The sequence below is a fragment of the Taurulus bubalis genome, assembly GCF_910589615.1.
Source record: "Taurulus bubalis genome assembly, chromosome: 19".
In the NCBI taxonomy this organism is placed as follows: domain Eukaryota; kingdom Metazoa; phylum Chordata; class Actinopteri; order Perciformes; family Cottidae; genus Taurulus; species Taurulus bubalis.
Genome location: NC_136607.1, coordinates 1335001 through 1359635, shown reverse-complemented (window position 1 = coordinate 1359635; position 24635 = coordinate 1335001). Strand labels below are relative to the sequence as shown.

At 44.5% G+C, this 24635-nt stretch overlaps 1 protein-coding gene across 1 annotated transcript in view; it reads left to right on the top strand.

Moving 5' to 3' along the window:
• Positions 1-24635, top strand: part of dcc (DCC netrin 1 receptor) — a gene marked incomplete at both ends in the record, with an annotated part of 262383 nt that overhangs the window by 102253 nt on the left and 135495 nt on the right. The window contains 2 exons of the mRNA XM_079234864.1: positions 6008-6162; positions 7912-8032. Coding sequence (XP_079090990.1) covers positions 6008-6162; positions 7912-8032 — 276 coding nt within the window. The remainder of the gene's footprint in view (positions 1-6007; positions 6163-7911; positions 8033-24635) is intronic.

Here is a 24635-nt window from a genome sequence, read left to right as displayed (position 1 = left end):
AACTGCAGCTGAGCACGCGTCTGATTGGTCCGGCGTCTGTGTCTCTGGTGTTGAGCGTCTGTGTCTCTGGTGTTCAGTGTCTGTGTCTCTGGTGTTGAGCGTCTGTGTCTCTGGTGTTCAGTGTCTGTGTCTCTGGTGTTGAGCGTCTGTGTCTCTGGTGTTGAGCGTCTGTGTCTCTAGTGTTCAGTGTCTGTGTCTCTAGTGTTCAGCGTCTGTGTCTCTGGTGTTGAGCGTCTGTGTCTCTGGTGTTGAGCGTTTGTGTCTGGTGTTGAGCGTCTGTGTCTCTGGTGTTGAGCGTCTGTGTCTCTGGTGTTGAGCGTCTGTGTCTCTGGTGTTGAGCGTCTGTGTCTCTGGTGTTCAGTGTCTGTGTCTCTGGTGTTGAGCGTCTGTGTCTCTGGTGTTGAGCGTCTGTGTCTCTGGTGTTGAGCGTCTGTGTCTCTGGTGTTGAGCGTCTGTGTCTCTGGTGTTCAGTGTCTGTGTCTCTGGTGTTGAGCGTTTGTGTCTGGTGTTGAGCATCTGTGTCTCTGGTGTTGAGCGTCTGTGTCTCTGGTGTTGAGCGTCTGTGTCTCTGGTGTTCAGTGTCTGTGTCTCTGGTGTTGAGTGTCTGTGTCTCTAGTGTTGAGCGTCTGTGTCTCTGGTGTTGAGCGTCTGTGTCTCTGGTGTTCAGTGTCTGTGTCTCTGGTGTTGAGCGTCTGTGTCTCTGGTGTTCAGTGTCTGTGTCTCTGGTGTTGAGCGTCTGTGTCTCTGGTGTTGAGCGTCTGTGTCTCTAGTGTTCAGTGTCTGTGTCTCTAGTGTTCAGCGTCTGTGTCTCTGGTGTTGAGCGTCTGTGTCTCTGGTGTTGAGCGTTTGTGTCTGGTGTTGAGCGTCTGTGTCTCTGGTGTTGAGCGTCTGTGTCTCTGGTGTTGAGCGTCTGTGTCTCTGGTGTTGAGCGTCTGTGTCTCTGGTGTTCAGTGTCTGTGTCTCTGGTGTTGAGCGTTTGTGTCTGGTGTTGAGCGTCTGTGTCTCTGGTGTTGAGCGACTGTGTCTCTGGTGTTGAGCGTCTGTGTCTCTGGTGTTGAGCGTCTGTGTCTCTGGTGTTGAGCGTCTGTGTCTCTGGTGTTCAGTGTCTGTGTCTCTGGTGTTGAGCGTTTGTGTCTGGTGTTGAGCGTCTGTGTCTCTGGTGTTGAGCGTCTGTGTCTCTGGTGTTGAGCGTCTGTGTCTCTGGTGTTGAGCGTCTGTGTCTCTGGTGTTCAGTGTCTGTGTCTCTGGTGTTGAGCGTCTGTGTCTCTGGTGTTCAGCGTCTGTGTCTCTGGTGTTGAGCGTCTGTGTCTCTGGTGTTGAGCGTCTGTGTCTCTGGTGTTGAGCGTCTGTGTCTCTGGTGTTGAGCGTCTGTGTCTCTGGTGTTCAGTGTCTGTGTCTCTGGTGTTGAGCGTCTGTGTCTCTGGTGTTGAGCGTCTGTGTCTCTAGTGTTCAGTGTCTGTGTCTCTGGTGTTGAGCGTCTGTGTCTCTAGTGTTCAGCGTCTGTGTCTCTGGTGTTGAGTGTCTGTGTCTCTGGTGTTCAGTGTCTGTGTCTCTGGTGTTGAGCGTCTGTGTCTCTGGTGTTGAGCGTCTGTGTCTCTGGTGTTCAGTGTCTGTGTCTCTGGTGTTGAGCGTCTGTGTCTCTGGTGTTGAGCGTCTGTGTCTCTAGTGTTCAGTGTCTGTGTCTCTGGTGTTGAGCGTCTGTGTCTCTAGTGTTCAGCGTCTGTGTCTCTGGTGTTGAGTGTCTGTGTCTCTGGTGTTGAGCGTCTGTGTCTCTGGTGTTGAGCGTCTGTGTCTCTGGTGTTGAGCGTTTGTGTCTGGTGTTGAGCGTCTGTGTCTCTGGTGTTGAGCGTCTGTGTCTCTGGTGTTGAGCGTCTATGTCTCTGGTGTTGAGCGTCTGTGTCTCTGGTGTCCGTCGTCTGTGTCTCTGGTGTTCAGTGTCTGTGTCTCTGGTGTTGAGCATCTGTGTCTCTGGTGTTCAGTGTCTGTGTCTCTGGTGTTCAGCGTCTGTGTCTCTGGTGTTCAGCGTCTGTGTCTCTGGTGTTCAGTGTCTGTGTCTCTGGTGTTCAGTGTCTGTGTCTCTGGTGTTGAGCGTCTGTGTCTCTGGTGTTCAGCGTCTGTGTCTCTGGTGTTGAGCGTCTGTGTCTCTGGTGTTGAGCGTCTGTGTCTCTGGTGTTGAGTGTCTGTGTCTCTGGTGTTGAGCGTCTGTGTCTCTGGTGTTCAGTGTCTGTGTCTCTGGTGTTGAGCGTCTGTGTCTCTGGTGTTGAGCGCCTGTGTCTCTGGTGTTCAGTGTCTGTGTCTCTGGTGTTGAGCGTCTGTGTCTGGTGTTGAGCGTCTGTGTCTCTGGTGTTGAGCGTCTGTGCCTCTGGTGTTGAGCGTCTGTGTCTCCGGTGTTGAGCGTCTGTGTCTCTGGTGTTCAGTGTCTGTGTCTCTGGTGTTCAGCGTCTGTGCCTCTGGTGTTCAGTGTCTGTGTCTCTGGTGTTCAGTGTCTGTGTCTCTGGTGTTCAGCGTCTGTGTCTCTAGTGTTGAGCGTCTGTGCCTCTGGTGTTGAGCGTCTGTGTCTCTGGTGTTGAGCGTCTGTGTCTCTGGTGTTGAGCGTCTGTGCCTCTGGTGTTGAGCGTCTGTGTCTCTGGTGTTCAGTGTCTGTGTCTCTGGTGTTGAGCGTCTGTGTCTCTGGTGTTGAGCGTCTGTGTCTCTGGTGTTCAGTGTCTGTGTCTCTGGTGTTGAGTGTCTGTGTCTCTGGTGTTCAGTGTCTATGTCTCTGGTGTTGAGCGTCTGTGTCTCTGGTGTTCAGCGTCTGTGTCTCTGGTGTTGAGCGTCTGTGTCTCTGGTGTTCAGCGTCTGTGTCTCTGGTGTTGAGCGTCTGTGTCTCTGGTGTTGAGCGTCTGTGTCTCTGGTGTTCAGCGTCTGTGTCTCTGGTGTTGAGCGTCTGTGTCTCTGGTGTTCAGTGTCTGTGTCTCTGGTGTTGAGCGTCTGTGTCTCTGGTGTTGAGCGTCTGTGTCTCTGGTGTTGAGCGTCTGTATCTGGTGTTGAGCGTCTGTGTCTTTGGTGTTCAGTGTCTGTGTCTCTGGTGTTCAGCGTCTGTGTCTCTGGTGTTGAGCGTCTGTGTCTCTGGTGTTGAGCGTCTGTGTCTCTGGTGTTGAGCGTCTGTGTCTCTGGTGTTGAGCGTCTGTGTCTGGTGTTGAGCGTCTGTGTCTCTGGTGTTCAGCGTCTGTGTCTCTGGTGTTGAGCGTCTGTGTCTCTGGTGTTGAGCGTCTGTGTCTGGTGTTGAGCGTCTGTGTCTCTGGTGTTGAGCGTCTGTGTCTCTGGTGTTCAGTGTCTGTGTCTCTGGTGTTGAGCGTCTGTGTCTCTGGTGTTCAGCGTCTGTGTCTCTGGTGTTGAGCGTCTGTGTCTCTGGTGTTCAGTGTCTGTGTCTCTGGTGTTGAGCGTCTGTGTCTCTGGTGTTGAGCGTCTGTGTCTCTGGTGTTCAGCGTCTGTGTCTCTGGTGTTGAGCGTCTGTGTCTCTGGTGTTCAGCGTCTGTGTCTCTGGTGTCCGGCGTCTCTGGTGTCCGGCGTCTCGGGCTGATTCCTGACACGTGTTTGTTGTGTGGAGGCTGCAGCAGCTCTGGTTTAAGGGAAATCGTTGTCTCTTAATTAGAGCATTACTGCAGTGATACAGTTACACCACCAGATAACGACGTATCGACGGCGACACACACAACTCCCCTCCGCTAACTTTCTACCTTTCCTCTCTTCTCTTCCTTCCATCATCCATCTCTTATCCTGTTCTCACACCTTCTAGTTTATCTGCCTTTGCTCGCTAATTCATCTCACCTTCCTTCCTGGTTCCTCTCCTTCCCTTTTTTTGTTTCCTTCTTCCCTTTTTTCGCCCGTTAACTTCTCTTCTCAAGTCTTTCTTACTTTTTCCCTTCTTTGTGTCCTTCCTTAATGTCCTCTTTCTAACTTTATTCTTTTTTCATTCCACCCACCCATCCTTCCTTTAATCTTCAAATATACACACATGTGGGGAAATACTGTGTAAACCGCTTACTCTTTGCCCTGCACTATATTGTGTGTTTATAATACGGGTAGATCAAATCCAGCATTCTGATTGGTTGAGAGTGAGTCACGAGGTGTAGTTTATTCAGCCATAAAGTACTGTACAGCCTGTTTACATTTAGAGCGTTCCATATCAGTGCACTTAAAGTAACAGGTAAATTTAAATTGCGCGACCGTTAGTTGTCATTTCAAGCTTGACAGTTAAAACATGTTGGTGTAAACTTTGATATTGTAACGTCCGCAGTAACGACTCAGACGTTGGTTTCCTTAACTTGCAGGTGTATTGCTTGAGTGTTCACAGTATTGCAACGGGGCTCTTCGCTAACAGCAACGTTAGCTCAAACAGAACAGCTAACAAGCTAACGTAGCATCCCCCACACATAACGAACGACAACACACACAAAATCATGATAATTTCTAGTGAGAGTTAATTACGTCGGTAATTTCCCGACGCGAGGCAAGTTCTCTAAACATCATGGAGGAGAAACATGACGGAGAAAAGACGGACAGAAGCAGCGAGAGCACTTCTTTACATCGGTGGCTGAGCGTCGTCCTCCACCTGCTTCCAACCGGCCTGCTCAGTAAATCGCAGATTTGGGTTTGCTGCGCGTCGGGCCCAACAACTCCCTTGAACAGTACATTATTGCACAACACAGTCCTGCCTCTCGTACCTCATTGCTTAAGTATGTACGGGGCTCAGGAAGCTGTGACATCATGAACACGTGTGTGCGTGTTCATTGACAGTTACAGGACGTTCCCGCTGTGTTTTTGCTGACGGGGAGAAAGTGTTTGTTGTCTTGAGGCTTCGTCCTCGTCCCCGTCGAGGTTTAAAGCGGTTTCTGCCTCTCGTCTCTGCTCGTCTCTGCTCGTCTCTGCTCGTCTCTGCTCGTCTCTGCTCGTCGTCGCCGCGTCCAGATTGTGGAAGACAACGTTCAGTGACAGCTGGAACATGGCAGCCGCCTCGCCCTCCTTCCTGTTTACAGCGCCGTGAGCCCGTAGACGGTTTACCAGCAGTCACTTCAGATCAGAGACGGGAGACGGCTTCTCTGGAAGTTTTTGAGTGTATTTTTTCCCTCAAGGCGTTTGCTTCAAAGCAGCCGATTGAAATCGGTCCCCACCACCCATCACATCGGACAGCGCCGAGTGTTGTGGGCGCTGTCTGTGGTTCTGAAACTGAAGCGGAGCGATCAACCGACGGAGAGCAAACCGTTTCTTAGTTTGGATTCGTAGCCGGCTTTCATGGTTCTGATGAGAGAGAGGGAGCGCTGCAGCCCCTCAAACCCAAACCCCCGAAGTCCCCTTTGCTAATTTTGACAGAGGTTCACAAACTCAACATATATTTAGCGCTCTGCTTGTTTCTATAAACAGATTCTATGTTCATGTGTTGAATACCAGAGCAACTCAACCCAGCTTTTAACCCTCTGGGGTCTGAGGTCATTCTTTCTCCATTTTACATAATTTCTTAAATTCACCTTTTAAAGGCACTTGCATATGAGATACATACTCATGTGTTACATCAAACATTGCAGAACAAACTCAGCTCTCTATATAATGAGGCACCATTGTCCTAATGCACAAGTGTAAAGAGAAAATATGACTCTAAAGCTGAACAATTGAATCTTGATTTTGGAAACTCTTCATGTCTCTTGTGAAAACAGAACTTTACTTGTGTGGATGAACTGTTTTGGTGATGGAAATTGATTTATCAAATATTGTAAAACGCGGATCTGCGTCGCGAGTTCCGGAAGTGTTAAGTCACCAACACCCTGACACCTTAAGGTGCTGGCAACACAAGAGTCCCTGGATAATTGACAGGTTTTGCTCATTTCGAGCACAAGATCAATAACTACGATTCTAAATACTGCTGATAAATATTCTAAGCCGAACTACTCATTCTGAAATGAGTGTTAAACTGCGTGGGACATTTGAAAGTTTCTGTTTTGTTTACGTGTGGTTTTGTGTTTTCCCGCAGTGCCTCCTCAGTTCCTGAACTACCCGACCAACACGTACGCCTACGAGTCCACGGACATGGAGCTGGAGTGCGCCGTGACGGGGAACCCGCCGCCGACCGTCCGCTGGATGAAGAACGGAGAGGAAGTCATCCCCAGCGACTACTTCCAGATCGTGGTGCGTCAGAAAACCCAGAAACTACACAGATGTCATCTAGATTCACTTCTAACAGCAACTTTGAATCGCTATGTGAATAAAACCTCTGAGTGTGACAGGAAAGAATATCCATATCTACGACTGGAATCCACATAAACATACATATTCCATCAATAGCATTAATCAGGAATAACTTTACTGAATGGCTATCCGTTCATACAATAATGTTACTATTGTGATGACAATCTTCAAAAGACACTTTTTCTTCAAACATTATTCATAAACCTAAATACGAAGTATGTATATATATATATATATATATATATATATATATCTTGATACATTCAGGATATCATCACGTCATGAATTTATCTTTTGAACACAAATACTGTTTTCTATTTTGCTTAATCTGTTATGTATTTTTGATATCTGTTATGTGAACATCTCAGCTCACTCGTTCTGCTCGGTTACTTCACAGCGGAAAGCTATAAAGATATTTAAATTCCAAAACCAACAAAACCATAACACTATTGTACATCTGAGCTTTGATTGTAAATATCTTACAAGTCAATGTGTAATAAATAAATAAAGTTATTATGGTAGAGGTCACAAAGAGGGAACATCGCACATAATGTACACATTAAAATGATGCTTTAAGTAAAAAAGTAACAAAAAGACTAAATAAATGAACCATCTGGGTAAAGGACGAGCCGGGTCCAGACCTCCAGACTGCTAATGCAACACATCTGCAGGTTGTGTTCATGTTGGTGACGGTACCTTAAGTTCACATTGAAGAAACCAGTAATAACCAGCTAGACTTTAAATATTATCCAAAGAATAAAACAGCTCAGTGTTGACCAAGTTAACATGTCAGTCCTCCCTCAAAAGCCACTCCCCCAAAATGGTTTTAATGAACATGTTTATTACAGACACCAGATTCATGTTTCTCTTCCTGTCAGAGCATTGAGTTTATTGATTGACGGATGTGAGGAGAAATCCTACAAATATGACGGAAATCGTCATTACCAAAATTACCTTCACAGTGATCCAAAGTAGACGCGATCGGAGTGAAATACTGAATGAAACCAGAATGTTTGTTTGAAGGAGGAAGTAAATACAGCAGAGCATAAAACCCCTAATCTGACATTATGACACATACGGTAATCTGGATATCACTTCTAATCCGTTTTCCCATAATCTGCTATAAAGAGATCACACACACACACACACACACACACACACACACACACACACACACACACACACACACACACACACACACACACACACACACACACGGTCGTGGTGTCATGACTTTTGGGGACATTTATCCTAACCCTCACCGTAACCCCTACCAGCCTAATTACAACCCTAACCTAAATATAACCTTACCTTAACTAAGTCTTCACTCTAAAATGTAAAGTTTACATTATGGGATGTAAAACTGTCCTCATTGTGTCGGGGTCCCCACATTGTGAGTGTGATCACACTTCAGTCCCAACAACGCAGATAAACCATCAACACACACACACACAAATCACGCCTTTTCTGTGACGGTTTCATCAAATGTGTTTATATATATATATATATATATATATATATATATATATATATATATATATATATATATATATATATATATATATATGTATATATATATATATATATATATATATATATATATATATATATATATATATATATAAACACATAAACACATTTGTGTGTATGAAAGCCTTTATTGACATGCTACATGTGTGTGTTATTTAGGATGGCAGTAACCTGCAGATTTTGGGTTTGGTGAAGTCAGATGAAGGATTTTATCAGTGTGTGGCTCAGAACTCAGCCGGCAGCTCGCAGGCGATGGCTCAGCTGCTTCTGCGAGAGCCAGGTAGGAACACACACACACACACACACACACACACACACACACACACACACACACAGGTGTCCCTCTCACCTCTCATTGAGAAACAAAACAACCATCATCGCCTGTCGTCTTCATTCCTGTCGTGACATCACTTCCTCTCCGTATCGATGTACTTCCTGTGACATCACTTCCTCTCCGTATCGCTGTACTTCCTGTGACATCACTTCCTCTCCGTATCGATGTACTTCCTGTGACATCACTTCCTCTCCGTATCGCTGTACTTCCTGTGACATCACTTCCTCTCCGTATCGATGTACTTCCTGTGACATCACTTCCTCTCCGTATCGCTGTGCTTCCTGTGACATCACTTCCTCTCCGTATCGCTGTGCTTCCTGTGACATCACTTCCTCTCCGTATCGCTGTGCTTCCTGTGACATCACTTCCTCTCCGTATCGCTGTACTTCCTGTGACATCACATCAGCACATCTTCATTAACGCTCTGTGGTCGCTGTGATTCTTCTTGTAGATCAATGAACTCCTGTTCATGTTTAGTGTGAAGTTCAGAATATGAGAAGTATAAACTCCTGTCTGGCCGTGTGATGACCTTCCTGTTCCCTTGGTAACGTTGACCTGACAGCAGGTAGTTCAGAATGTGTTCCTCTGGTTCTGTACGGCTGGTGCTGCATCCACATGATCCATCAGAGCGCAATGAGAGCAATCTGCTTGTTATGTTGAAACGTCCTCTAACGATAAATACCGCAACAGAAACAAATCTAATGACACAAATTCATCATTTTGCTGCACAAATTATTTAAAAAGCAACAAAAACAAGATTGAACATTAAAATGAATTACCATTCTGTTTGCAGAAATGGGCTCATATGCATCACCTAATTATAACTCATAATGATGATCCATGAGTTGAGAAAATATGAGCTCACATATCTTAATAATACTATTTATAATAATAATAATAACTTTATTTATATAGCATTAAAAAACTAACAAAATCAAGGCAATAAAACAATAGGAAGCTCAACAGTGAGGCCCAACAAAGCCATACACAATAAGGTAGGAACAATAAATCAATAAATAACTAATAATAATAATTTAGTCAATAAAATAATAATATCAATTTAAAAAAAAGCTAAGATTTGTTACAGAAGACATACTTTCTAGTTAGGGAGGTTACAATACGAGTTTTGCAAATCATATGAGTTATTTAAAGTGTGATTATGTATTATTGAAGTAATCATTTACGGATTATTTAAATTAAAATTATGAGTTACGTTTTTTAAGTCATCAAAATGAGTCATTGAGGTCAAAATTATGTGTTTTTGAAGTCATAATTAAGAGTTTATTGAGAGTTTATTAGGAGATATGTTACCAGTAAAGTGGTGTTATTGAAGTAAACAGGATCAGTTATGGAGGCGATGATTAGGAAGTGATAATAATCACACAATGAGCAGGATCTGTTGGTTGTGTTGTCTTCATCAAAGAGGTTCACCTCTTGCTATGTCTTGTGCTATGTGTCTGCGCTTGTCTTTGTCATTGGTGTGACTTCCTATTGAACGCCTGACAAAGACGGGCGCCCGGGCGCTGCGGTCGAGGCCGACGCCCAGAAAACATCTCAAACACGGCAAAATGAAAATAAAAGGAAGAAGAAGAAGAAGAAGAAGAAGAAGAAGAAGAAGAAGAAGAAGAAGAAGAAGAAGAAGAAGAAGAAGAAGAAGAGGGCAGGCTCCACACACTTCTAGTGGTGATGGAGAGTGACTGGGCCTTTTGAAGTCATAATTACATGCCGTGCATATGAGTTATGGCATTCTTAACTAGCTCCTGATCACAGTGGATAGTGACTTGAAGAGACAAAGCACCGCTCGGCCTCGAGTCATCGAGCCGACACATTTGAATGACATCACTAAATGGAGTTGAGCTCTCGTGGTTCACCGATGAGGTTGTGGTATTGTTTGTGTCTGGGTCCATATTTAGTCATGTGGTCTGCCAGCAGTTACCACCATCTGACGCACACACACACACACACACACACACACACACACACACACACACACACACACACACACACACACACAAAGACGTGCTCAGCCAGTCTGCGGAATATCTGAGTCAGCGCGACAGAATCACTCTGCATCTAAATGGACCAGCAGCTGTGTGTGTGTGTGTGTGTGTGTGTGTGTGTGTGTGTGTGTGTGTGTGTGTGTGTGTGTGTGTGTGTGTGTGTGTGTGTGTGAAAACAGGGCAGGAGCCATTGATTGCAGTCCCACTGTGTATTATTCTGGTTGTTTCTATGAAACCATCATATCGATGCTGCTGTTAGCTGTTAGCTGTTAGCTGTTAGCTGTTTGCTGTTAGCTGTTAGCTGTGTTGCTGTCGGTGCTAAATCTCCATTTCTTGTGACCTCCGTGCAATGCTTTTATTGTGAAAAATGACTACAGAGAGCCAATCAGAATGAAGGATTCAGAGATCTGATCAAAATAGAAATCAAAATAAACTCAGCAGAGACAAGACCTGATATTTATCTCCAGCGGGCAGTCACGCGTCTCTCTGACTAAAAGTAGTAACTTACCATTCAGCTGACTCACTAACCAGCCCACTGATGCAGCCGGCAGCTAACTAACCAGCTAGCTGACAACTAACTAACCAGCTAGCTGACAGCTAACTAACCAGCTAGCTGACAACTAACTAACCAGCTAGCTGACAGCTAACTAATCAGCTAGCTGACAGCTAACTAACCAGCTAGTTGACGGCTAATCAAGTACCAACGTAACAACACACCAGATATGTGATCGACTTAACGGCAGACGTACTCGTTAGCTAACTGAGTGATTGACTCACTAACCAACTAACTAACTAACAGGATCATTGACGTCCTCGTTAGCACCAATAGATAGTTAGCAGCTGTCACCTTCTTTTTTCTTTCTTCATTTTTTTTTTCTTTCTTCATTTCTTTCTTTCTCTCTCTCTCTCTTTCTCTCTCTCCTTTAATCACTGTTCAGTGTGTTGTCTCTCTCTCTCTCTCCTTTAACCACTGTTCAGTGTGTTGTCTCTCTCTCTCCTTTAACCACTGTTCAGTGTGTTGTCTCTCTCTCTCTCTCTCTCTCTCTCTCTCTCTCTCTCCTTTAACCACTGTTCAGTGTGTTGTCTCTCTCTCTCTCTCTCTCTCTCTCTCTCCTTTAACCACTGTTCAGTGTGTTCTCTCTCTCTCTCCTTTAACCACTGTTCAGTGTGTTGTCTCTCTCTCTCTCTCCTTTAACCACTGTTCAGTGTGTTGTCTCTCTCTCTCTCTCTCTCTCTCTCTCTCTCTCTCTCTCCTTTAACCACTGTTCAGTGTGTTGTCTCTCTCCCCTGAGCCGGTGGCACAGATGGCAACACACATGCAGAGACATTAAGAGGGTCAGATGGTTGGCGTTATCGCTTGGTTACTATCGCCACGGGAACCGAGCATCCCAGCAGGCTCACAGCGGCCAATCAGACGTTCCCACGAGAAAACGCGGCGGGAGTGTGTGACTGTCAGCGTACCACCTTGTTACCCTTGACGATAACAGGCCTCTTGATACTTGGAGTGATTCTTCACACACACACACACACTCACACACAGACACACACGCACAAACACACACACACGCACACACAGACACACACGCACAAACACACACACACACACACACACGCACAGACACACACACGCACAGACACACACACACACAGACACACACACACGCACAGACACACACACACACAGACACACACACACACACACTGAGTGGCGTCAGTGTAGATGGTTTCATTAAGTGAGGTGAAGCTCACATACCGAGTCTCTACATCTCACATTGTTCCCTCCTTTGTTGCCGGTGGTCTGATCCCTCATGCTGCGTTGTGAATATTAAAAAAAACGTTGTGAATGTTACTCGCGCCTGAAAGGGGGCGTGGCTTATCTCCGTAAAAACAGTTACCGTTTCCTCCATCCACCATGGAAATAACCACTAGTTCTGCTTTAAACTTGTTGTATGTATATATATATATATATATATATATATATATATATATATATATATATATATATATATATATATATATATATATATATATATATAATATTATCCGTAGTCCCACAACAGCACTACTTCAGGACGGCGGTGATGACGGGTGAAGCTTCTCAACACTGATTGGCAGCAAAAATGTTAACTCCCAGCGGAAAATTAGCTTTTTCGCAACCAATCGCGTCTGTGCATTGACTTTGCATGTAATCTACTAGCGTTTGGTGAACGCAGCATCACTGGCTTCCCACTTACAGAACACAGCCAGTTCAGCAGAACTTTAGATTTTGGCGGCCTCTGTGGACAAAAGTGGTAGCGCCAGAGTCCCCTTTAGAAACCTCTCTTTTTTACCTGTCTGTGATTGGCTGGTCTGTACCTGTCTGTGATTGGCTGGTCTGTACCTGTCTGTGATTGGCTGGTCTCTACCTGTCTGTGATTGGCTGGTCTCTACCTGTCTGTGATTGGCTGGTCTCTACCTGTCTGTGATTGGCTGGTCCTCGCTGAAGGCTTGGACCATCAGGGCTTTGTCAGATTTCCGGTGGCAGCGATGACAAAGAGCAGCTTCTCTCTCGTTCCATGACCAGTTTAAGTTCCTCACAGTAACTTTAAGAATACTTAAACCTTCTTTTCATCTTTTTCATTATCATCTTTAATACATCAGCGTGTGTGTGGTCTAGAGAGAGAGAGAGAGAGAGAGAGAGAGAGAGAATGTTAATATTCATACCACAACAAAAGACATTCCCCCCCACATTGCCTCTTGCCCCCCTGCAGTGCGGTTTCATTTAAGTTCTGGTCTGGTGCTAGGAGCCGGATCAGAACCCTGGTCTGAAGTCAGTTTGTGGACTCGTCTCGTCCCGCTTCCTGAACTGTCTCTTCCTTGCATCCGTCTTTTCTTCCTCCTCTCTCCTCCTCTGGAGTCAGACAGCGAGGTTCATCTCTCCGTCTCTCCCTCTCCTCCTTTCTTTTCTTTCATCGTCATGAACAGGGGATGAATTCTGAATTCAGGTCAAAAATGGAGCAGCTGACATACCTTTAATATTTACTAGTTCAGCGTCAAACATTAAGTGTGTGTGTGTGTGTGCGTGTGTGACACTTCCTGTCTTGTTCTCATCTCTGGTCCTTGGGTTGATTTTTCTTTTATTCCATAAGTCCTCATTGGACATTACTGGTTCCCTTTCTCTTTTTTAGAATTGGTAACTTTATTTTTGTCCTTCCTTCCTTCCTTCCTTCCTTCCTTCCTTCCTTCCTTCCTTCCATCCTTCCTTCTTCCTTCCTCTCTCCTTGAGTAACTCAGTCAGATTGTGGAGCAGTGAGTGTCTCAGTGAACATGAAGTGTTTCTGTTGGAAGAAGCTCTCTGTATCACCGTCATGCTACCTTCTCATTGTCTGGTTCACAAAGCAACACATCTGCTGATGTAACAATGATCAGGATGATTTCATAGCTGGACTCAGACATTTCCTTCTCTCAGAAACATATATTGAGTGGTATTATGATGAAATTGAAAAAGGAAATGAGTTATTGTGCAGCATTACAGACCCATAGGAAAGCATCATCATGTCATGGTTCATAATGTTCCTGGTCCTGAGGGGCTGTTCTCTGCTGGGTATTGGTGTATAGTCTCTCATGTAGTCTCACATAGTCTCAGGTAGTCTCAGGTGGTCTCAGGTGGTCTCAGGTAGTCTCACGTAGTCTCAGGTGGTCTCAGGTGGTCTCATGTGGTCTCAGGTAGTCTCACGTAGTCTCAGGTAGTCTCAGGTTGTCTCAGGTAGTCTCACGTAGTCTCAGGTGGTCTCAGGTGGTCTCATGTGGTCTCAGGTAGTCTCAGGTTGTCTCAGGTAGTCTCAGGTTGTCTCAGGTAGTCTCACATAGTCTCAGGTGGTCTCAGGTGGTCTCATGTAGTTTCAGGTGGTCTTAGGTAGTCTCACATGGTCTCAGGTGGTCTCAGGTGGTCTCAGGTGGTCTCATGTGGTCTCAGGTAGTCTCAGGTTGTCTCAGATAGTCTCACATAGTCTCAGGTGGTCTCAGGTGGTCTCATGTAGTTTCAGGTGGTCTCAGGTAGTCTCACATAGTCTCATGTGGTCTCATGTGGTCTCAGGTAGTCTCACATAGTCTCAGGTAGTCTCAGGTGGTCTCATATAGTCTCATGTGGTCTCAGGTAGTCTCAGGTGGTCTCAGGTAGTCTCACATAGTCTCAGGTAGTCTCAGGTGGTCTCATGTAGTTTCAGGTGGTCTCAGGTAGTCTAACATGGTCTCAGGTAGTCTCAGTTGGTCTCAGGTGGTCTCATGTGGTCTCAGGTGGTCTCAGGTGGTCTCAGGTAGTCTCAGGTGGTCTCAGGTAGTCTCAGGTGGTCTCAGGTGGTCTCAGGTAGTCTCAGGTGGTCGTGGTCTCAGGTAGTCTCAGGTGGTCTCAGGTGGTCTCAGGTAGTCTCAGGTGGTCTCATGTGGTCTCAGGTAGTCTCAGGTAGTCTCAGGTGGTCTCAGGTAGTCTCAGGTGGTCGTGGTCTCAGGTGGTCTCAGGTGGTCTTAGGTGGTCGTGGTCTCAGGTGGTCTCAGGTAGTCTCAGGTAGTCTCAGGTGGTCTCAGGTAGTCTCAGGTGGTCTCAGGTGGTCTCAGGTGGTCGTGGTCTCAGGTGGTCTCAGGTGGTCTCAGGTGGTCGTGGTCTCAGGTGGTCTCAGGTAGTCTCAGGTAGTCTCAGGTGGTCTTAGGTGGTCTCAGGTGGTCTCAGATAGTCTCAGGTGGTCTCAGGTAGTCTCAGGTAGTCTCAGGTGGTCTCAGGTAGTCTCAGGTGGTCTCAGGTGGTCTCAGGTGGTCTCAGATAGTCTCAGGTGGTCTCAGGTGGTCTCAGGTCGTCTCAGGTAGTCTCAGGTAGTCTCAGGTGGTCTCAGGTCGTCTCAGGTGGTCTCAGGTAGTCTCAGGTGGTCTCAGGTAGTCTCAGGTGGTCTCAGGTCGTCTCAGGTGGTCTCAGGTCGTCTCAGGTAGTCTCAGGTAGTCTCAGGTGGTCTCAGGTCGTCTCAGGTGGTCTCAGGTAGTCTCAGGTGGTCTCAGGTAGTCTCACGGGTGGTTTCCTTCCCTTGCCTCCGGCTCCACGCTCTCATCCTCACCAGCGTCTGGTTTCTCTGAGGAGGTTTGAGGATGAAATCGTGGATTCTTCACTAATCACTTTTAAAGCACATCTGGGTCTGGACCCCAGATATAATAATAATAATAATAAGATTAATAAGAATAATGGTGGTCATAAAGACATGTAGACCCTCCTCATCAGGTTTCTTTAAAGTCTTCATCGAACAGTCTTCAGACTCACAGATCATTTGGTGCCAATTTGCCGAAACATTTCCAAAAACAGGCTGAAAAACACAGACGGGCCCAAGATGTCCTGCAGCTGCCTCCCTGAGGAAAACATGTGATGGAGAAATAACTATTTAATAACACAAACTAATGCAGTTCATTAAACATGTTTATTTCTCACTTTATTTCCCTCTCCTGTTAAATTCAACGTTTCCCTTTTTTATTTGTATTCACATTTATTCTTTTTATGCTCTCCTATGTTTGGACGCCCTGATGGAAGGTCTGCAGAGAGAGAGAGAGAGAGAGAGAGAGAGAGAGAGAGAGAGACGGAGAGGGGGAGAGAGAGGGAGAGAGAGAGAGATAGTCATCCCAGATCGTTTTCAAGCGGCTGGAGGAGAAGAGGCAGTGGGATGAAAAAAAGGAGAATGAAGAAAAGGACAGAGGATAAGAGATGAAAAAATGAAACGGTGTCAACATAATTCTGTGGAGAAGAGAGAGAGAGAGAGAGACGGGAGAGGAAGAAAAGAGAGAGAGTAAGCGACAGGAGGGTCAAGCGAAGGGCAGGGCGAGTAAGAGAGAGAGGAGGAAGTGTGTCAGCCATGACAGATCTGTATTCCAGAGTGAGCGTCTGACCTTACACACACACACACACACACACACACATACACACACACACACACACACACACACACACACACACACACACACCTTATCTCTCACACACAGAGAAATGCTTTACTCTGTCACCTCCGCTCTCTCTATACAGCACACACACACTATCTACTACAGGAGTGTGTGTGTGTGTGTGTGTGTGTGTGTGTGTGTGTGTGTGTGTGTGTGTGTGTGGAGGCTGGGGGTGTGGGACTCTCTGTCTGTTGCCATGGTGACGGCAGCCTCCTCTTTTCTCCCATCCTCTATCCTGTGAGGACCAGATGATGATGATGATGATGATGATGTGTGTGTGTGTGACAGGTAAAGATACATATTAAGTGTTTGCCTGAGAGCACAGGGAAGACCAGTGTGTGTGTGTGTGTGTGTGTGTGTGTGTGTGTGTGTGTGTGTGTGACCATCTTCTTATACCAAAACACAGAATGAAAACAAGCGTCCTCCACTCTTCACTGCATTCCTTTCTGATTGATTTGATGAACATATTTGTGAATCCTATCATCACAAAACAAAAGGAGATTCTTCTTTGGATGTAGAGAGCAAGTGTAATAGAATGAAACTATTATACCTCATCCTGCCAGTGAGAACAGAGAGAACTCTTCAGGATGTTCTCACCGTTAGCTTCACCTAAGAAAAAGTACCGCGCTGTAATGTGTGTAGAATACACAACATGAGTGTGTGATCCTGAGCCAGGACAGGCGGCGCAGGGTGAAGAGCTACGTCTCTGCCTAGAGGGGGTCGGTTAGGACCCTCAAACAAACACAGGACTCTCACTCAGGAGACAGCTGCTCGTGTCCCGTGTGAAAGAAAAGCCTTGGTTTATTTCTTACGCATCTACTGTACACACACACACACACACACACACACACACACACACACACACACACATATATATATATATATATATATATATATATATACATATATATATATATATATATATATATATATACATATATATATATATATATATATATATACATATATATATATATATCTTCTCTCTCTCTGTCCGCCACGTCTTTCTGCTGCTCTCCTCCTCCTCCTCCTCCTCTTCCTCCTCCTCCTCCTCCTCCTCCTCCATGTTTTGAGTGACAGGTGCTGGTCTGAGTCTCTTCCTCGCCTCCAAAACAAATGAAAACACGGCAGCGATCTGTCTGCCGGGTGTCATTTAGATTTAGCAAGCGAGCGGCGACGCCCAGACAGGAGGACGCCTTTTATGAAAATCTGTTCAATAACACCTGTTTGATATGGAGAGTTCGAACCTTTTAGATTCATACTAAATATATCAATCTACATGGATATAAAATATAGTAGACTAAATCCAATATATATATTTTGTATTCATTTATATTTTATATATATACACATGTATTTATAAATGTGTCTTTGATGAAAATTGTAAATACTTTTATATATTTTGTTTGCATTTGTATATAATGATAACTATTTCTGTCTGCTTCGAAAAATATTTTTTTGTGGAAACAGACAAAATAATTTCTTTAATCCTTCAAAATGCATTCATTAACGCTGAGACTGTTTATATTTCCGTCTGTTTTTCTTTCACTGCGACAGCGTCACAAACCTTCACAGATGTTGAGTTGAAGTATAAGACGGGCGTGTAGCTGATGCTAGTCTTTACTAGGATTAGCTGCTGATGCTAGTCTTTAGTAGGGTTAGCTGCTGATCCTAGTCTTTAGTAGAGTTAGCTGCTGATGCTAGTCTTTAGTAGAGTTAGCTGCTGATGCTAGTCTTTACTAGGATTAGCTGCTGATGCTAGTCTTTAGTAGGGTTAGCTGCTGATCCTAGTCTTTAGTAGAGTTAGCTGCTGATGCTAGTCTTTACTAGGATTAGCTGCTGATGCTAGTCTTTAGTAGGGTTAGCTGCTGATCCTAGTCTTTAGTAGAGTTAGCTGCTGATGCTAGTCTTTACTAGGATTAGCTGCTGATGCTAGTCTTTACTAGGATTAGCTGCTGATGCTAGTCTTTACTAGGATTAGCTGCTGATGCTAGTCTTTACTAGGATTAGCTGCTGATGCTAGTCTTTAGTAGGGTTAGCTGCTGATCCTAGTCTTTAGTAGAGTTAGCTGCTGATGCTAGTCTTTAGTAGAATTAGCTGCTGATGCTAGTCTTTACTAGGATTAGCTGCTGATGCTAGTCTTTAGTAGGGTTAGCTGCTGATCCTAGTCTTTAGTAGAGTTAGCTGCTGATGCTAGTCTTTACTAGGATTAGCTGCTGATGCTAGTCTTTAGTAGGGTTAGCTGCTGATCCTAGTCTTTAGTAGAGTTAGCTGCTGATGCTAGTCTTTACTAGGATTAGCTGCTGATGCTAGTCTTTAGTAGAGTTAGCTGCTGATGCTAGTCTTTACTAGGATTAGCTGCTGATGCTAGTCTTTAGTAGAGTTAGCTGCTGATGCTAGTCTTTACTAGAATTAGCTGCTGATGCTAGTCTTTAGTAGGGTTACCGGCTGATCCTAGTCTTTAGTAGAGTTAGCTGCTGATGCTAGTCTTTAGTAGAGTTAGCTGCTGATGCTAGTATTTACTAGGATTAGCTGCTGATGCTAGTCTTTAGTAGAGATAGCTGCTGATGCTATTCTTTACTAGGATTAGCTGCTGATGCTAGTATGTAGTAGGGTTAGCTGTTGATCCTAGTCTTTACTAGGAGTAGCTGCTAATGCTAATCTTTAGTAGGCTTAGCTGCTGATGCTATTATTTAGTAGGGTTAGCTGCTGATGCTATTCTTTAGTAGGGTTAGCTGCTGATGCTAGTCTTTAGTAGGGTTAGCTGCTGATGCTATTCTTTAGTAGGGTTAGCTGCTGATGCTAGTCTTTAGTAGGCTTAGCTGCTGATGCTATTATTTAGTAGGGTTAGCTGCTGATGCTATTCTTTAGTAGGGTTAGCTGCTGATGCTAGTCTTTAGTAGGGTTAGCTGCTGAAGCTAGTCTTTAGTAGGGTTAGCTGCTGATGCTAGTCTTTAGTAGGGTTAGCTGCTGATGCTAGTCTTTAGTAGGGTTAGCTGCTGATGCTAGTCTTTAGTAGGGTTAGCTGCTGATGCTAGTCTTTAGTAGGGTTAGCTGCTGATGCTAGTCTTTTTAGTTTTTGAGTTAACTATTCAGCCCTCGTGTCTCTTTCTTAAATGAGAAGTTTGCGGTGCCACCGGCATGTTCTAGGATTCCACCGCTCACTTTGAAGAGCACAGTCCTCTGGAGTCCTTCATGTTTAATTTACACGTTTTACCTTTGAAATAATAATACCGTCAGTGATTTACCCTGGCATGCAGAAACTGTCAATGAAAAAGGCCTTTTTACTGTATTATAGTTTAATCTATTCCATTTTCCTGCGGGATTTCTAAAAAGTGAAATAAAATGTTTTCTACCTTGAAGTGTTCTTTTTAATATTCTTGAGTGATTCCCACTGAAGATTTGTAAATGGACATTTATTTTAGAGGCTGTGTCATTTTTCTTTGGCTTTGGGTTTCTGGCAGCTTCATACTTTGTTAAATTAACAAAATAAGTCAAATTCATGCATAGCATAATGAGGACGCTGCGAAACAAAGACATTTTAATGCATGTCAAACGATTTCAGCTCCACAATAATCATCAGTTAATCTGTTCTAAGATAGAAATATGCCTCGTGTTGTTTTAAGCAGAGTCCTGAGAAGTCTTTGCATACTGTTATCTCTTTGGTTACCGTTTGGTTATTGGAACGCAACCCTTTCACAATAAAAGCGTAGCAGTGAAGGAGGGAGTTTGCCCGACAGGCGAGGCCAATAAAGCTACAGTCAATTAACTTTATTCATATGATATTTACCGTCTGCTTTGGTCCACTGCTTTAGTTTGGTTTCCACCCCCCACGTTTCTTTCTCATAATCATAACCATTAGATCAATCGTCCCCTCTACATTAGAATCTCCCTCGCTCTGCATAAAACCAACCGAGAGAGAGGAAGAGACACAAGGCGGGAGGAAAATATTTATCTCCTCTCCTCGCCCAGCAGTTTTTGCGACGTCGGCCTCTATTGATCGGAGAAAGCAGAAGGTCATCCATATACTGTGTGTGTGTGTGTGTGTGTGTGTGTGTGTGTGTGTGTGTGTGTTCGTCCTCGCCTATCGATTGGTTAGAGGTTGGAGGTTTGCACCTCACCATCTACGCCTAAACGTGTCCCCCCCGCTGTGTGTGTGTACGTGTGTGTGTGTGTGTGTGTGTGTGTGTGTGTGTGTGTGTGTGTGTGTGTGTATGTGTATGTGTAAGTGTGTGTACGTGTGTATGTGTGCGTGCCAGCATGTGGATGTGTGTTGTCACTTCCAAAATTGATCCCTTTGTGATGAAACACCTTCCTATCAGCCCCTTCATCATCACTCAGCAGGAGGAGGAAGAAAGAGGAAGTGTGTGTGTGTGTGTGTGTGTGTGTGTGTGTGTACGTCCTCTTCCCGTATTGAACGCATCCCGCTGTTCAAAGAGGGCAGGGTTCCAAGAAATGTTAAAAGAAAAATGATGATTTCTCTCGCGCTGTTTTCCGATGTGACGGAGTTCAGTTGCTCTCTGGAGGCTCATCCGTCACAGCCTCACGCATTTATCCACGGCCGTGGATAATTCCTGGACACCTGCAGCTGGTGGTTTGTAAACACAGGGCAGTGGGTAATCCCTGGACAGCTGCATCTTGAGCTGGTTTATCGGAGGTAGTGGATCATTTCTGGGCGACTGCAGCTCGAGCTCATTTATCCCAGTCAGCGCGTTGCTCCCTGACAGCTGCAATTTGTGCTCATTTGTACAGGGCAGGTGATAAGTTCTGGGCGACTGCAGCGGGCGGCTCGTTCATGCATGGGTGTGTGTGTGTACACAGGGCAACGGATAATTCCTGGATGACTGCAGATCATGCTCATTTACTGCGGGGCAGTGGTTGCATCCAATGTCTGTCCTGTCTATTACAGTGGGAGCCTCCCTTTTGTGTGCGTGTGTTTGTGTGCGTGTGTGTGTTTGTGTGCGTGTGTGTGTGTGTAAGTGTGTGTACGTGTGTGTGTGTGTGTGTGTGTGTGTGTGTGCAGCAGCAGTAGGAGAGCAAACAGGTTTTGATTTTGAAAGGCTAAACGGCAACAAATATTGAAACAGAATGTTTCGTTAGATAAAAAAAATGTGAATTTTGGGGACGATTACGTTTCATTAAAAAATGAAAAAGGTTTTGGACAGAAGACTGACTGTGACGGCGGCAGCACTCACCTTTTTTAGATGCTAATACACAGAACCAACTTGTAGATTATGGATTCATAAGCGCATGGGGAGGAGAGACGACACCGACTGTCGGACACTTTTCATGTCAACACATGACGCAGATGAAAGACTTCATCCATCTTTGCTCGGACAGATTTCCCACCCTTAACTGGGAGGAAAATGCCACATGCCGTCCAGTGTGAAGCCGCTGGTGACAAACTAAACATGATGCATCCATTCTTCTCAGTAACAGAATAGTCTCTGGGTCATCAGACACATTCAACTTTTCTGCAAAAGTTTCTCCAAATCCATTATGAACTCAAACTTCCTGCTATGGTACTTTTTTTAATCTGATGCTGTCAGTCCATGATTTTGTAGTTTCAAAGAATTCAATACATGAGGTATGAAAATGTAGAGTGAGATAAGAGGAGAAGGCTTCACATCTGGTAGAAAGCAGAGATAGGGAGAATCTGAGGCAAAAAAATAAACATGAGAGGAAGTCAGATAAAGCGGGATGAATCTGTTTTCACGTTCCGCTCTGGGACACCCGGCAGCAACAACCCTTTCATATGGCGCACACTTAATACATTCATTCAATCTTTCTGAACTACGACTGTTTACATTGTTATGAATTGATAATTCCCCCGCGCTACCCTGGCTCAGCCTCTGATCTGTAACAGTGACCATTTTGAAAATGTAGCGGTTTTCCGAGCACTGGTCTCTGTGAGGTCAGCGACAGACAGCCGGCTGTCTGTGCCCAGCCCAATGCCGAGCTAGGGCTGGGCGGGATGGCCAAACATCCATATCACGGTATTTTGTAAGATTTTGGCGGTTTCACAGTATATCACTTTTTTTTCCGAGTAAAAACATTTATTCATTGACGCCGAAAAGAACTGCCGTCGTTGTTCACCGCTCACTGGCCAACACGCTGCAGCTGACCAGCAGCTGTTCGTACGTTGGTACATAGAGGCTGTAAGGAAGCTAAACAGGAGGGACTTAGGACCCAGGGGAATGTAGGTGGAAAAAAACAGACCCGTTCTGGTCTGTCTCTTCCTGTTTCTTTATGTAGCAACGGAGTTTCTTCTTGTTGTGATAGTGGCTTTACCCAGCATGCAGTTTGGTGGTGTAATTTTATAAATGTACAATTATTTGTGTAACAAAATGTTTATGTGTCACAAACTGTTGTGTCGTGATGTTTTAACTGTTAAAGAGTGTTAGTTGTGGGTTATTAATTGTTGTTATGAAGTTAGAACCATGACTAAAGTTAGAACCATGACACATAAGTAGCTCCGACCGCTGCGCCCTTAGCTGTAAACAATACATTTTTCATAAAGAAAGGTGTTGCATTAAAGTCTATTTAAACCAGCGTCTGTTAACCAGAGACTACTGTGATATGGTATGACTAACTTTGTTTAAAAACATGGTTATGCCAGGTAGAAAGTTTAGTTTTCACAAGCTGAAATTGTAGGGAAACTAAATACATCGTAAGTGAGTTGTTTTTCCGTGTGAATAGTTTGAGACTCTACTGTTCAGTATATACATGCAGTTTATTGAGTTTTCTTTCTTTGCTGACGATACAGTACATGACTCTGCACTATGGGAGGCTGGTATTGTGGACCTTTGGTGTGTTGTGAGGCATATAGTACTGTGTTAACAGCCTGTGAGAATGAAGGTGGTGTACACTCAGAGCTGGACTATTACTATAACCAGTGATGATTACAGGCTGATCATGTTAGCTTAGCGCTCCCAGGTCACCGCGTGTGGGCTTGGGTCTTTTGGCACTGATGAGGGTCTCAGAGTTCGCTGTGTTTCCTGCTTTCACAGGATGAAACCTCCAGGGCTCCAGACACTGAACATGTCACATTGCACTAGAACACCTGTAATTACTGACGGAGCTTTTACTGAAAACACACACGGCTTTCAGGTTCAGCTAATGTACATACACACACTCTCAGCTTCCACAGTGAATGATCGCACAGGCAGACCAGCACACTGTCATGTCAGTGTACACTTCCAGACGCACACAGAGCTTTCACAACAAATTAGACGACACTTACACAGCCTGTGCCTCAGAGTGCCTCCGTCAGGTGAGAGAACCAACATGTAGGTTCATCGTGTTGCTTCTGACGAACCACAGTCAGAGAAGATGGACACATATATATATATATATATATATATATATATATATATATATATATATATATATATATATATATATATATATATATATATATATAAGAAAACCTTCATATATATATATATATACATATATGAAGGTTTTCTTTCCAGGAAACAAAGATTTGTTTTCAGCTGCAGATGTATACACATTTGATGATGTAGTATTTATAGCAGCAGAATGGTGCATATGGGATGGAGCGTGTGTTCATGGTCATGAAGGAACTCACATTGCATTAGTTAAACTCATTGATGTGTTTAAGTAGAGTTTGGACAACACTGAAGGACAGAGGATATATGTATATACTGTATATACTGTGTGTATATATATATATATATATATGTATATATATATATATATATATATATTAAATATTATAATACGGGTAGATCAAATCAAGCATTCTGATTGGTTGAGAGTGAGTCACGAGGTGTAGTTTATTCAGCCATAAAGTACTGTACAGCCTGTTTACATTTAGAGCGTTCCATATCAGTGCACTTAAAGTAACAGGTAGATTTAAATTGCACGACCGTTAGTTGTCATTTCAAGCTTGACAGTTAAAACATGTTGGAGTAAACTTTCATATTGTAACGTCCGCAGTAACGACTCAGACGTTGGTTTCCTTAACTTGCAGGTTTATTGCTTGAGTGTTCACAGTATTGCAACGGGGCTCTTCGCTAACAGCAACGTTAGCTCAAACGTAACAGTTAACAAGCTAACGTAGCATCCCCCACACTAGCATAACGAACGACAACACACACATCACTTCCTCCCTAAAATGAGATGAGGAATGAAAAGGGTTGGACCACAAAATCATGATAATTTCCAGTGAGAGATAATTACGTCGGTCATTTCCCGACGCGAGGCAAGTTCTCTAAACATCATGGAGGAGAAACATGACGGAGAAAAGACGGACAGAAGCAGCGAGAGCACTTCTTTACATCGGTGGCTGAGCGTCGTCCTCCACCCTGCTTTCAACCTGCAGTCAGTTTTATAGTCCCGTATGTGCGACTATTTTCTCTGTTGCTGAAATGCGATACACAAGGTTTGGTGGCTACAATTATTTTGTGCTGAAAGGGAGCTTACTATTACTATTTATACAGTCGCAGCTACCCGTATTATAAAAGCAATAAGGTACTCGAGGCAGTACTCTGTCTACAATAATGTACAGTTCAAGGGAGTTGTTAGGCCCGACGCGCAGTCCTAAACTTAAATGGTGTCAAAAAGACAATGTATAA